Genomic DNA, 12196 nt, shown 5'->3' with positions numbered 1-12196 from the left:
AGAGAGTGTGTGTGTGAGAGAGAGAGTGTGTGAGAGAGAGAGAGTGTAAGAGAGAGAGAGAGTGTGTGTGTGAGAGAGAGAGTGTGTGAGAGAGAGAGAGTGTGTGAGAGAGAAAGAGTGTGTGTGAGAGAGAGAGAGAGAGAGAGGGGGGGTGAGTGTCACGGAGAAGGAGAGCGGGAAGGCGAGAGAAGTAACTATATTAGAAGGAATATGTGCATCTGTGCCTGTGTGTGTGTGCCGTCTGTGCCGTACGTGCGTTTGTCTGTGCGTGTGTACTGCGCATACGTGTGCACCTCTCCGTCTGCATTCTTCCCTCCCTCTCTCATTTCTCTCCTCTTTCCTTCCTCCTCCCCTCTCGCGGATAGTATCGCCCACGGCGTCAGGTGCACGGTGAAAAGTAGGCCAGGCAAATGGCCGGTTTTCAGCCTCAACTTTTTCATCCCCCCAAAGCACAAAATGTGATTATACGGTTATAATACGCGTTTTTACAGTCACACAAGCACACATACACACACACTAACGGACGCGCACACGCGGGTATGGTCGCACGCACGCGTGCGCGTGTATTTTAGGCGTAAATCCCCATTTTGTACCTTGCGGGGTAAAAAAGTTTTGGCTGAAATACGGTCATTTACCTGCAAATGTTTTTCCATGCTTGACTGGTCGTGGGCGATACCATCCGCGAGAGGGGAGTAAGGAATAAGTGATTAAGCCTACTTTTATTCACTGTCAATGTTACTGCCTGGCATCTGTTTATTATTATTATGATTAAATCTTTATTACATGTACATGTAACTACAAATACATGTACTGAAGACAGTCTTTTTCATGGACAAAAAATCTGATAAATGCAATAGTGTTGAGCAGTTAAAAGAATACAATTTCTGATTGAAACAGTAGATTGTGTGATACATAGTTCTGCGTGATACATGTTACATCAAAGCTTTATATGTTGTTACAGGACTGTGACATGAATATTATATACGTGAATGGCAATATGATACGACTATTGTGTACCACGTCGGTAATCGGCGAGCTATAGCGGCTGTTTATATCTGCTGTCGGCACTCATGTAAAACAACTATTTTTATTTTATATATGAATCTAAGGTATATATGATTACTCTAAAAAGCTAAAACTACTTGTCACAGATTGTCCTTGAAATATCCTCGAAAAAATAATTCACACTTTTGTGGGAACCCTGTTCCATCTCACGTATTAATTTCTCAAAAATGAGATGAACTGCTGTTATTGACTGTTGATAATGAAACAATTCATTGATTAATTAAATAATCTGCAAGCCTTTATTATTGCATAACTTTTAACATCCTTGATACATAGGCCTATATACTATTCGAAAATACACTAATGCATTATGAGTTATTAAAGTTTAGTTAGAAAACCGTTGAGTATCGCGCAAGTTTATGCGTGACATATATCCCGTACATCACTTCAAACTAAGAGACCACTATGGTTACTTTTCATGATGTAAAATTCATATCTTCTTACGTAACTATATAGCTAAGTGCAGGCGAGATAATTTGACGTCAGGTTTCTGTTCTTACGTGAACAAATCTAGCTGTCACGTAACCATACAGAGTTCTCTCCATGCAGGTATCATATCGGATCCAACATATCTTCAAAGCGCAAGCTAATTGCGACATTCATTAGATCCTCCAACATGCTGTTTACTTATGCTAATTCCAACGGCCATGGTGTGTTTTCGCAGGTCTGTATGTCTCCTAACTGGTCGAGTTTACCTGTGTATTACGGCCGCCGTAATTGACTAAACCGGCTACACCCCCTTCTTCTTCTCCCATTCGACCATAAACGACGCCTTCTGAAATTTCTGGGGATAATCCTGGATAAAATTTCGATTATTTATCAGCCAGTTCAGTACATTGTCAAGCTACTTTAGTCGGTAGTAAAAAGAGAGAAATATTGTTATTATATACAATGTTTTACTATCAGCCAATTCAACAGTGTACATCTTTCTGCCCTTCCCAGTCTCATCACAGAATCATTCCATTATAATTATTAGCTGCACAAACGTGTACGCAATAGAGTTCTTTATAAAAGTACATCACGATTTCTAGAAATGTCTCAAAGCATCACAATTGTCACACTGTCACACGTGCTTTTAAAATCCGTACAAAAATTTTAATTATATAAAAATATAGTGATTATAAAAGCCCCAAATTTCATTATGTACAACACACCTAAGAATTATTGCCATAATCGTGGCCACAACCATAGAAGTGTGTAGATAGACTATCTAGATATTATTTATATGGTCACAACCTATACAAGAAATGCTGCATGACAAACGTTCACATGTTCCATCGAGATCAGCAGTTAATTATAAAGTATCACTTTGATATAAATAGATGGGTATACGTTGATATTATTTATCAAAATTATTATTGTAAACGACGAGGAACTACAAATGTATTTATGATAAAAACCTTCCAGCCTTAAAGGAAGGCACTCTTCATTCATTTCCGTGAGAAATTCCTTCAGCTTATTCTTCTTAGCAACAGTGTTGTATGTAAAGCGGTTTTACCAGCACTAAATTTAATAAGAAGAACGTTTACGTGATGTTGTTCCGAATCGTAATTAAGACACAACAATACAGTATACTGGTTCACGTTTCACGTAGCCCCCCCCCCTCCAAGTCCTACTACATGGCAAACCATATACATACCAGCATCGCACAAGACTGCGATGCATATACAACAATAGGTTATGTGACTTCCACATACGATGTGGATGCACAAATACGGTTTTTTTAACTTACATGACAGCTATTTTATACAATATTCTACAACCAACAGGCGAATGAAAACCCATCCACATACATAGTCCAAAATAACTGAGCCAAGAATCGTAAATATAAAAACCGTTCACATACCCCATTAATATATGTAGCCTGTCAGATCAAAACATGCCGTAGGACTCAATTCGGACATTATGAGTTAGTAGTTTTATCAGAAAGACCATTCAATTCTGGTTATTTTGAGACCAAGATCTTCTTCACTAGGTCACATGGTTCGGAAGTTATGAGCATTTGAGTAGTTGGAATCGGGACGATTTTGGAAAACAAAGTTCAGAGTAATTAGGTCATAAGTTTGTTTTCATTTGGCCTTCATTTGGACAAAAATCTGAAAAAATATCTTACTGCATATTACACTTTTGGCCAGTTTTATTGATGTAACATCGAACATGGATAACTACTAAGGTATTTATGACCAAAAAAAAATCGGCTTTTTACTACTTTTAGGTGAAAAATCACCTATAACTCAGAATGAACATTGAAGTCCTACGGCATGGTTTGCTCTGACAGGCTATATACGATTTAGCAAGTGCATCACGTATAAGAAACGATTTCGGTGAAATCACCATCTGTCAACTCACCGTGCTTACTCATAGGAACCAGCCATATTTTTACATTTTTGTTGGACAGCAGGCAATAAACATTCGTTTTGCCATTTTAAGTAAACATTAGGTGCTAGTGACAGTGATCACAAATGCTTGTAGTAGGTAACAATCAAGTAGCCATGTGTCAGTGCGTGAGGTATCGGTGCTTTGCTCTGCTTCACTCTACTACAGTGTGCTATGTCAGTGATGTGATGGGGTGCTGTGACAGTGTACACTATCTTGAGGTGTGTGCACCAATATATCATGAGGTGCTACGTCAGTGATGTGATAGGGTGCTATATGTCAGCTTATGTTATGTCAGTGTATGCTGTGACAGTGTGATGAGGGCGTTATGTCAGTGTATGCTGTGATGGTGCAGGCTCTGGTTATACCCACGGGCATGAGAGTGAGCCACGGCTATCTGCAGACACTGCACCCACTGTTCAGCGTTCTTACTATCCTTCGCCTTGAACACGTACGTTCGCTCCTGCGTGAAGATCTCGAAGGCCCGCGGGATGTTCCGAACACCACGTCCAACCGCCTTCACACTCTGTATCTGGGATACGTCGATTGGTAGTGTCTCTCTGCTCTTCTGAAATAGGAAGCTGCATTGAGAAGTGTACCACTGCAATGTATTAATGCAATGTAATGCAATTTTGTGAAGTGTATCGCTGTTTCAATGTAGTGCAATGTCATAATACAATGTAATGTAGTAATCAATGCAATGCAGTGCAATGTAGTGTTGCAATATTATGCAATTGAATGTAGTAATTCATGCAGGGCAGATCCATATCATGGAATGCAATGTAGTAATGCAACAAGGTGAAATGTAATGTAGGGCAATGTAATGCAAAGTCGTGCTGCCAAACAGGGGCCGGGTGTCAGAAACAAAATTAGTCTTGACATTAGTCTTAACATTTACTTTTTCTCTTAGACTGTCGACAGAAACGCTGCGTAGTTACCTGAATGAAAAATCGTAGCAGATTTCCTCATAAGAATACGAAATAAAGTGCTGTCGACGGTCTACGAGAAAATGTTAGTGTTAAGATTAATTTTAAAACTAATTTTGTTTCTGACAACGGGCCCCAGGCTTTTAGTCAGTTTCAGAAAAAGATGTTCGCAACCATCTAGGCTAATAACCGGATAACGGCGCCGCGTGTAACACAGCAGAACTTACCGTGCCACGGTAGGTGAGATGCGCTCCGGATAGTGTGAAGTAGCGAGTCCTCCAGCGTCTAAACAGCTTCCACCTTCCCTTCTTCTCCTTCAGCTGACCCTATATGGCAATGAAATGATAAGACATGACTCGTATTGCATCGAAAGTCTTCGCATCTTTGCATCAGTCATTACTGAATTTTCCTGCCAAATTGTAATCGATCAACTTACGACCGACTTCCACAATGGCATTGGTGTGTCGCATAGTTTTCGTTGCATCGCTTTTTGTAAATTACACGATTATGTTATTCTTATAATGATTAACTATTATTTGTACTTTGCCTTGCACAGGTGACAGTACACTATTTATATATTAATGCCTGTTGTTGGGGGCACTATGCTCTCATAGTGTTGCTGAAGGAAGGTATACAACAACAGGCATTAATGTTTTTAGTGCATCACATGACTTTGCAATCTACTCGGCAAATATGAAGTGAATAAAAAAATCTGGAGCGCTCCATGTTGTTGTCGTCTAACTGCTACAGGTAGGGGAAATTGAATTAGAATTTTGAAATTTAATTCGAACAATGCAAATAACAATTCATAAATGCAATAACATGAATAACAATGCGTCGCGCAAGCAATAGTGCCCGCTCAGGCGGGCACTATTGTTTCATAGTACCTGCGACGTTATTCAATGGAATTTCAACGATTTATCACGTGATGCACTAATACAGTATTGTTACTAGATAACTGCATACACCTGCAGCACCGTTGTCATGGTTACCTCAATCACAGGTTCCCCGTCCTCCAGTACTGTGGCACGTTCAGGGTGTACACATAGGAAGCAGAACCAATGCCGCTTAATGCTGCTGTATTCAAACACGTCGAAGTATCGTACGCTCTTCACTTCATCCAGAAGCATCTCCTGTTCCTGCAATGTACACATATACACACACACACAGCTATTACTTACTCCTACATCCACACTGATCCTGTAGCAAACGTTTTGTAGGTGTGGCTATTTGAAAGACGGATATATAAATTATTGGGTTAGTTTAGCTTAGCATAATAGCTTTAGTTAGATTCAGTCATAGCACATAGTAGCTGGGGCAGTTGTTGTAGATATAGAGTAGGAGAGTTGCAGTATATTTGATTTTGAAGTGGACAATTATTTGTGTCGGCATGGGAAGTGATAACCATTTAGATTTTAACCGGTATTCTTGCAGTATCATGGGTATTAGGTAGCAGATTTTATTAGGCTAGGGCTTAAATAAAGAGATATAAAATCATTGTGTAGGTAGTTGAAAGAACTGTCGGGGAGAGGTATTCAAGGTGTATGGGTGCATACATGAGTCTCACAGTATCACTTGTGTATGCACAATTATATCTGTTAATAGTACACTTTTTGCTGAAGCACATTTCTGAGCTATACTAAATTTCTTATAACTGTATAACACACAAGATACAGTCTGAATTCTAGAAACAAACGCATTTTACACAAAGCCTACACAGTCTTACTGCAGAAGTAACCTACCTTGATGGAAGGGAAGGCTGAGGTTATTAGAGCTACAAAGCTTTTGCCGTCATTTTTTACAGAGTCCCAGGTAGATTTAAGGGCCAACACTTGCTGATCTTCCTGGGTGAGAGGCTTCTCTGAACGTGCCTAAATATGACAAGCTCACACATCAGCAACATATCATGGGTTTTTCCTGCATCAGCTGTAAATGTATATGCCTACTACCTATTTTTACAAATACACCGTGTTTACTTAACTGAGTTACGCAGTCTAACCTCAAAATCACTTACAGGGATGTAAACACATCATACTACATAAGCATGGATAGAAGATGAATAAATTCATCAATCACATGACAATGTTGAAAATTATTTTATTTTATCACGAATCTGGTCAGACTGTTTGTAGCAACAGTGAGGGATTCACACTCAATCATACCTGCAATGTAAGAAACATCATGTGGATCCAAAGTCTAGGGCATCGTGTCTTCATCTTCAGGTAAGTGTGGTTGTACAGGCAGTGTTCGCCTCTCTCCGCACAGCTAAAGTAGACCTTTGCAAAACGCTTGTGCGTTCTGTGGCCTAAAACAGAAGAGGGTGACGATAAGTATGTCACAATACATACAATATACACGTAGTACATAGTACATAGTAAATCCCATGTCACAATACTACAATCAAAGCTCCTGAAGATGTTATATGATTTAACTTGTTGTTACACTTGCAAAGACCTCATGACAATAAAATTATAACAAAAATAATAACATGTTCTTACAGATGTAACTCTATGTAAGCATGAATAAATGCTCTCCCACTGGCCAACTGACAGAACCACTCAGCATGACTAAATAGGTTCAATATGTAAATAGCAAAGCTACATAACTGAGCCAAATCTTGAATATGGCAAAAATGTTTTTCATCCACAACCTTCTCAATGAACCACTTATCCCAAAAGAAACACAAGTATTCGCACAGCAGATATGCAAATTTAGTTGATCACATATTCTACATTCGTAAAAATGAGGCATCTATACCTCTGGTGTCCACAACACAATTGCTTGGCATTGGGATACGAAAGGTCACTTGGTTGTTGATGAAATTCTTGATCTTCTCTAGATGTTTGGTGCAGAACTGCCTTATTGGATCATGGGGCCGTTCACCTGGAATCTGATAAGCCTGCAGGGGAGAATACATGGCTATCAGACCACGACGTACACCTTGTACATCTCAATCTTAGATTAAATACATTACACTTTATATATATATATATATTAATATATTATATAAAATAAAGTAATAAAATAAATATTAATATTTAATAAAACAATATATATGATATTTTATTGAATTAGATTATATTTCATTTTTTTTATAATTATATATATATATATATACATCTGAGTTTAGAGATGCCAAGCACAACTGACTACTGATACCATCTGCCACGGATGAGTCACTAACACGTAAACTAACGAGCTGATGCGATCATGTGCGGCAAGGTTTGATGCGGTGAAGGCTGTTCAAGGTGCGAAATTAACCCGAGTCAGGAGTCAAATACTCCCTGATTTACTGACGGACTCCCTGATTTGACATATGCAGGAGTCCGTGTGACTCCCTGAAAATTCTGCTATACTAACTAGTTCATTCCAGAGCGGACTCCCTGATTTGACATATGCAGGAGTCCGTGTGACTCCCTGAAAATTCTGCTATACTAACTAGTTCGTTCCAGAGCACAGCCTCGCAGAATTACCGTATTTTTTCAGCAAATTTTTAATTTTGAACTTCAGACTACGGACTCCGTCATTTTGCTGCGGACTCCCTCTTTTTAAGGGCAGAGAATCTGTTGGACTCCCTTGTTCAAAAGTTAATTTCTACCCCTGCTGTTCGTTACTGACCGTTGTGAGGGTTCTGTAGGAGCTTCCGTTCGTTAGCGTGCTCTGTGAGCTCCGCTCAGACTGTTGACTCTGACTTCTCTCTGACTTCACACTCTCCGCCTGACTCACACGCAACGCTGACTTGGAGTGCATCTGAAACGGCAAATGCAAGACCCTCACTGCCAGATGGACGGACACTCGCTGCTGACTCATAAGACAAACATATCATCGTCACGGCTAATGACACGTATGCAGTGACGTGTCACGACAATTACAGAATTACGCCAAGAAAAAGAATGGGGAAAAAAAAAGAAACGAATAAAAAAAACAAGACATGAGAATGAAAAATGATTACTGGATTAAGTGAAGAAGAACGAGTGAATGAAAGAGTAAAAGGCTAAAAAAGGAAATGAAAAGAACAGAAGAACGAACCTTCTCAGCGGATCTGGCGCGGTTAACAGATGACGCTGGCCTTGCGATGCTTAGATGGCTAGACCTATCTCCTACACTTGTCAATGTTGTATTCAACTTGTCTCCTGCAAACTCACTACACAGAAAAAACATTGATAACTTATCTCTATATGATAATAATACCAACAACATGCTAAGATTGAAATCACGATAATTCTCCTATTATCACATCTATACAAACACGAATGTCTTACGTGCATTCCAGTAAAAATAAAATGCTACATTGATGAACAAATAAAGGGGGACTACATAGCTAGGTGGATAGACGACAAGACAGCTTATGTTATATTTCTCACACAGACAGACTGCCACTCACAGGGAGGATTTGTTGCGTGTTCCATCTCCTTCACTCTGCCTGCCTCCGACATTGATCACCGTAACAGAACCAGACATTCGATTCTCCTGTGACAGCTTCATGTTCCTGGAGAAAGCACATTACCATTACAGCACACGCCGCAACCACCGCAAGCTATCAGCGAGCAATAATGAGATTACGCTATCTGCTAATACCATGGGAAATATACTCAAATGAAAGATAGACCCGACTGTATAGGTCATGAATTAAGAATTACGATGTATTTTCATTAGTATACAGTCATGTCATATCTTGACCCATGCTCCTTCGCACTAACAAACAAGAAGGCTCTTAAAAATGTTTATTTAATAGAACTCGCAAACAGAAATGTAACAAAATTGTACTGCATTATTAAACACTAAGCGAAGAACTATTTGAGATAAAGTGTTTTACCTGTTTGCGTAATCCGTTTTCAGTTGTTGGACAAGAAGCTTTGTGGTGGAGTTCACTGCTTGAGAGTACTGGCTAATCTCTGCTATGTAATCAGCAAGCATGTTGTGTCTCACGTCAGTGATCTGCTTGATCTCCCGCAGTAGGATAGGCTGGTTGTTTTCCTCCACGGCGGACAGTTGTGATGTCAGGTAGTTTAAACTGTTCTTTGCATGCTCCTGCATTTCCAAAAGTTTTAAGATGGGGTTAATCGGTATCACTGAATTTAGCCTTTCTTTGATCATTACACTCCAAATTATTATGAAGTTTCCAGTTTCTACCAACACTTATTTCTTTTGACATCCAGATAAGAAACACATACAATCATTACTATAACCTAGGAATTTCCCATTCCTTAACCCATGTCCACGATACATTTGTACACCCAACAGTTCTACCCATGTGATCATGCAGTCAAGCTGGACCAGTTTCCCAGTGTTTTTCACACATGGACACCGAACTGTGTAGTACTTTCTTTCCCATCACTTTGTTTAAGAATACCCTATCACAAAGCTGATCGACTACAGCTATCTGCCAATCGCCCCAGATGGATAGGTCAATTGTATCACCCGACGAATCCCCCCAGCAACTTTATACCCATCCATTTCCCTCGATCTCAAAGCTCGAGTGTACCTGACTGAGCCTCCCCACTAACCCAACCACACGGACTACGAGCGGGAGGGTGGGAGGCTGGGCGGCCACGGTCTGCTTCAGAACCTCCACTCGCTCGGTGAACGGCCCGGGATTTGTCGTTGCCATCTCGACGAATATCTGCAGGACGAGGGTTGACGTTTGCACTGACGACAGGTAGTTGCAAAGCGTTGGGATGTTGCCTTCCAGTAACTGCAAAGAACGCAAACATCATCTTATTCTACATTACCTGGTAGGTCGGTCTTTAAAGCGAATGCATTATTATGCAACCAAGTGGTGACTAATTGTCATTTGATGAAACACACGAGTAATAACACCCAATCATTGTCAAGTCTGATTGTATTCAAATCTGTAGTGGCAAAGTGACGAGAGCTGGCAGTAGTAGCTGGCACTTGCATGACAATCTCACATAGTAACCGAGTTATTTCCTTTCTTTCCTTAAGTGTGCGAGAAAACCCTTGTTATACAATGCTTCAATTAGAAATGGTGTGATTTTACCTACATGCAACACGCATGCATATAACAGAGGGTTTCACCACCACATAACACCACATCCATGCCACAGTAATAATGGGAATTACAAACATAAAAACGAACTGCATGATTGGCATGACAGCAGAACTCAATATAAACATAGACAGAAGAAATATGGTGGGACAGCAGCATTGAGAGCTTACATGGAGACAAATGACAGTATCTATGCATGATACCTGTGGGCTATCTTTTGCCACTAGCTCCAGTAGTTGTAATAAGCTGGTCTTTTCTGTGTTCTCACACTTGGGCAGCAGACTGATTAACGTAGTAACGTTGTCATTGATTGGCTGCTTGTTTTGAGCGTATATCTGTGGCAATACTCTTACCAAAGAAATGTTACCTACAGAGGAACAAAAACAATCTCACGAATTATCAGGAAACATAGAAAGAAACAATAATAAATAAACACATAATGATAGAATAAAACATACAATTACGACAACGATAATCAACTTTAACAAAAATAAGAATAAAATAATTACACGGTGACATTCACAATAGTATTTCTTCTGAATACTCGGCATTCTCTGAGTGAAGTTAGACGTCTAACATACCATTTTTGATGCTCTCAATGATCGGTCTGACGTGTAAGGCGAGTAGGTCTGCATTCATTATCGCAGACAGGGATAGATAGGATGTTAGACTCCTACACAGCTCCCTGCTGCCCTTGTTCAGAAACTTCACTGCTACTGGAATTGCTACCTTCATCACAGATTTCTTTGAATAGTTCTAGAATAAAGAATCACAATTTCAGATAATCCATTTTAGATGAGCGTATAAATCAATAACTCCCACACTGTAGGATCACAGAACTATAACAGGTTTAGCACGTATAACAAGCTTAAAAGCCCAAAGGGTCTTCATGGAATACTAACAAGGTTTGATTAATGGCAATTTTCACGCTAGCTTGAAATAATGGCATCCCTAGCTTGAAATAAATCCAAGGCACTTTTCTTCTTGTAGGATACAGCAGGTACATTTTTACCTAGATCGCTTAGCAGTTTGTTCCACACAGTTTTACCCATTGCTATGCCTGCGAAGGCAGCTTACAAACACACCAACATCTCATCTCTTAGCGAGTGTATAATCAAGCCCTGGCATTACATTTCTACGGGACACAGATCTAATGCAGAAACCCGTGCAGATTCAACATCGGCTACACCAAACTATCGTGTGGGTATACATACCAGAAAGACACAGCTGAGAATGTCGGAGGCAATCTTAGCGTGTGGTGGGTCCTCGTCCCGGCCGGACGGCTTCAGCTCATGTTCCAAGCAGGAGCTGAGTAGCGACATTAGCGATGGTGCATGCGTCTCTATCGTACCAGTCTCCCTACAGACGCCCGGACGAGTCACAGCATAAACTCAAACAGCATCCACGGATGGCGTACGGACTTTACATGTTTAAATATTATTATTATTATTTAAATATATTTATATATATTTATGGTATTTACTTATAAATCCACGTTATTGAACTTTTCATCTAGCATGCATTGTATGCACACGATTATTAGCCGGTAGCCAGTAAACATGAAACGATATCGAGTAATATTAATTTATTCAACTACTTCAACAATGTATATTTATGAATTCGCCCACCTTATCGCACTAGTGACGCGCGTTATGCATATTTCCACGACACTCTGGTCATTGTCACGCTTACAGTAGTCTGGTTCATTAGATATCTGCTGTATAGACTGTAGGACGGCTGGCAGGTCATTGACTATAGAAAGCAAGAACACACTATGTGATCAATTCGAGGTAACCTAGCTGGTGGTGGATACACACAT

The 12196-nt window shown here is 39.9% G+C and overlaps 2 protein-coding genes across 5 annotated transcripts in view; one reads left to right on the top strand and one right to left on the bottom strand.

Moving 5' to 3' along the window:
- Positions 1-12196, top strand: part of LOC106816022 (peptidyl-alpha-hydroxyglycine alpha-amidating lyase 2-like) — a gene marked incomplete at its 5' end in the record, with an annotated part of 51063 nt that overhangs the window by 21910 nt on the left and 16957 nt on the right. The gene's annotated exons all lie outside the window — the stretch shown is intronic.
- LOC106816025 (protein melted-like) overlaps positions 1940-12196 on the bottom strand; it is a 15323-nt gene continuing 5066 nt past the window's right edge. For all 4 annotated transcript variants that reach the window (XM_014820566.1, XM_014820569.1, XM_014820568.1 and 1 more), the window contains exons 3-17: positions 12006-12129; positions 11592-11736; positions 10959-11133; positions 10581-10744; positions 9853-10062; positions 9184-9398; positions 8752-8856; positions 8397-8511; positions 7986-8117; positions 7125-7266; positions 6530-6672; positions 6110-6238; positions 5360-5506; positions 4595-4693; positions 1940-4009 (exon numbers count right to left, since the gene is read on the bottom strand). In XM_014820566.1, coding sequence (XP_014676052.1) covers positions 3773-4009; positions 4595-4693; positions 5360-5506; positions 6110-6238; positions 6530-6672; positions 7125-7266; positions 7986-8117; positions 8397-8511; positions 8752-8856; positions 9184-9398; positions 9853-10062; positions 10581-10744; positions 10959-11133; positions 11592-11736; positions 12006-12129 — 2282 coding nt within the window. In that variant the 3' untranslated portion in view covers positions 1940-3772. The remainder of the gene's footprint in view (positions 4010-4594; positions 4694-5359; positions 5507-6109; positions 6239-6529; positions 6673-7124; positions 7267-7985; positions 8118-8396; positions 8512-8751; positions 8857-9183; positions 9399-9852; positions 10063-10580; positions 10745-10958; positions 11134-11591; positions 11737-12005; positions 12130-12196) is intronic.

Source organism: Priapulus caudatus, unplaced genomic scaffold (genome assembly GCF_000485595.1).
Source record: "Priapulus caudatus unplaced genomic scaffold, Priapulus_caudatus-5.0.1 Scaffold1264, whole genome shotgun sequence".
In the NCBI taxonomy this organism is placed as follows: Eukaryota; Metazoa; Priapulida; class Priapulimorpha; order Priapulimorphida; family Priapulidae; genus Priapulus; species Priapulus caudatus.
The sequence above is the reverse complement of the archived record's forward strand: the minus strand, read 5'-3'. Positions and strand labels throughout refer to the sequence as shown.